We start from the raw sequence: 1,516 nt of genomic DNA on the forward strand, positions 1-1,516 counted from the left end.
CAATGTCAACTTATTGGAACACAAAAACACCATTTACAATATAACTTTTTTCCTACCCTAACCCCTTACAAAAACTTCCCCCCCCCCCCCCCCCCCCCTCTGGCCAGTCCCGGGTTCCTACGCGACCACAGCGCGACAGAGGCAAACACTGACCACTCCCCCAGCCTCTCCTCCCCATCCCGGACCACTGAGGCTTCCCTTCCCTCAGACCCGAGACCACCTTGGGTCTGGCAGTGGTGGTCCAGGGGTCTGTAGCTTGGCATTCTGCCCCCCAGGGGGGTGGGGGGGCGTGGGGGAAAGGAAGCCTGAGGAGAGATGGGAGAATAACTCCTCGACCTCCCTGAGGAGCCAACGAACACTCACCGTCCATCCCTAGAGGCGGTGGTTCCGGGTGCTGAAACCGGAAGCGGTCTCTGCACTGTTTGCAGTTCCCCTGGTTACTGCGGGTTTGCGGACCAATGGCGGCGGAGCTTCACTGGCTGAGCCCGCCCTCTAAAGGGATGGCGTTACGTAGGCGCTCTGAAACTCCTCCTCCGATCGCGGGGTCCGACCCGCCTCCGGAGTGGCTCGCCGTCGTGCGCAGGCGCGCTGGACCGGGGTCCTCGGCGGCGAAGTGCGCAGGCGCCCCGGGCGCTACTAACTGAAGTAGCAATGGACGCGCTGGAGTCGTTGTTGGACGAGGTGGCCTTGGAGGGGCTTGATGGCCTGTGTCTGCCCGCGCTGTGGAGCCGCCTGGAGACGCGCGTGCCACCCTTCCCGCTGCCGTTGGAGCCCTACACGCAGGAGTTTCTGTGGAGGGCCCTCGCCACGCACCCGGGCATCAGCTTCTATGTGGAGCCTCGGGAGCGACCCGACCTCCAGCTGCAGGACCGGTCAGCGGCTCGGCCTGGCGGGCGCGGGCGGGCGGGCGGGCAGGCCCAGAGCCGGGGTCCGATGGAGCCAGAGGGGACCAGGTTGTGATGGAAGGAAGGTGGAGAAAGCAGTGGAGCCGTCGGAGAACCGGGGGTCAAATGGGGGTGGGAGCTCTGTGTGAAGCTGATTTGGGGTCCCTCAAGCCTGGCAGGGCCCCGGCGACTGATGGAGTTGGGGGGCATGGTCTGATGGATGTGGGAGTCGCCTGCTGATGTCCCATTATATCGGTGTGTAAGTTTGGGGTGATGGTGAGCAGGACTGGGGGGATATTATTCAAGCTTCAGAGAGTATTTTCCTCTAGAGTGGAGGGTAGGATTGGCGTGGGAAAGCGGTTCAGGCCAAGACTAGAGACCGGTCCTGGCGGGTAGTCAGTGGGATAAAGCGTCGTCCCCATATGCCCCCGCCAGGGCACACACAAGAATCAACAATGCATGCCAATGTGTAAGTAAGTGGAACAACAACTCACTCACTCACCCTCCCTTCCTCCCTCCCTCCCTCCCTCCCACCCTTTCTTTCTAAAGTCAATAAATTTTTTAAAACACTGGATAAGGAGGAATGAGATCTGTATTTTTTTCTTAGCAATAATAATAATAGCTAGCATTTA

At 60.0% G+C, this 1,516-nt stretch overlaps 2 protein-coding genes across 2 annotated transcripts in view; one reads left to right on the forward strand and one right to left on the reverse strand.

Moving 5' to 3' along the window:
• The window catches only part of LOC102431232 (protein KIAA0556), a gene marked incomplete at its 3' end in the record, with an annotated part of 154,490 nt that extends 154,101 nt beyond the window's left edge, over window positions 1-389 (reverse strand). The window contains exon 1 of the mRNA XM_006105584.3: window positions 364-389. Within this exon, the coding sequence (XP_006105646.2) occupies window positions 364-370 (7 nt within the window). The remainder of the gene's footprint in view (window positions 1-363) is intronic.
• Window positions 390-610: 221 nt separating this feature from the next.
• The window catches only part of LOC102431549 (general transcription factor 3C polypeptide 1), an 87,135-nt gene continuing 86,229 nt past the window's right edge, over window positions 611-1,516 (forward strand). Inside the window, 1 exon segment of the mRNA XM_023746579.1 lies at window positions 611-872. Coding sequence (XP_023602347.1) covers window positions 652-872 — 221 coding nt within the window. The 5' untranslated portion in view covers window positions 611-651.

The sequence above is a fragment of the Myotis lucifugus genome, unplaced genomic scaffold, assembly GCF_000147115.1.
Source record: "Myotis lucifugus unplaced genomic scaffold, Myoluc2.0 scaffold_700, whole genome shotgun sequence".
NCBI lineage: Eukaryota > Metazoa > Chordata > Mammalia > Chiroptera > Vespertilionidae > Myotis > Myotis lucifugus.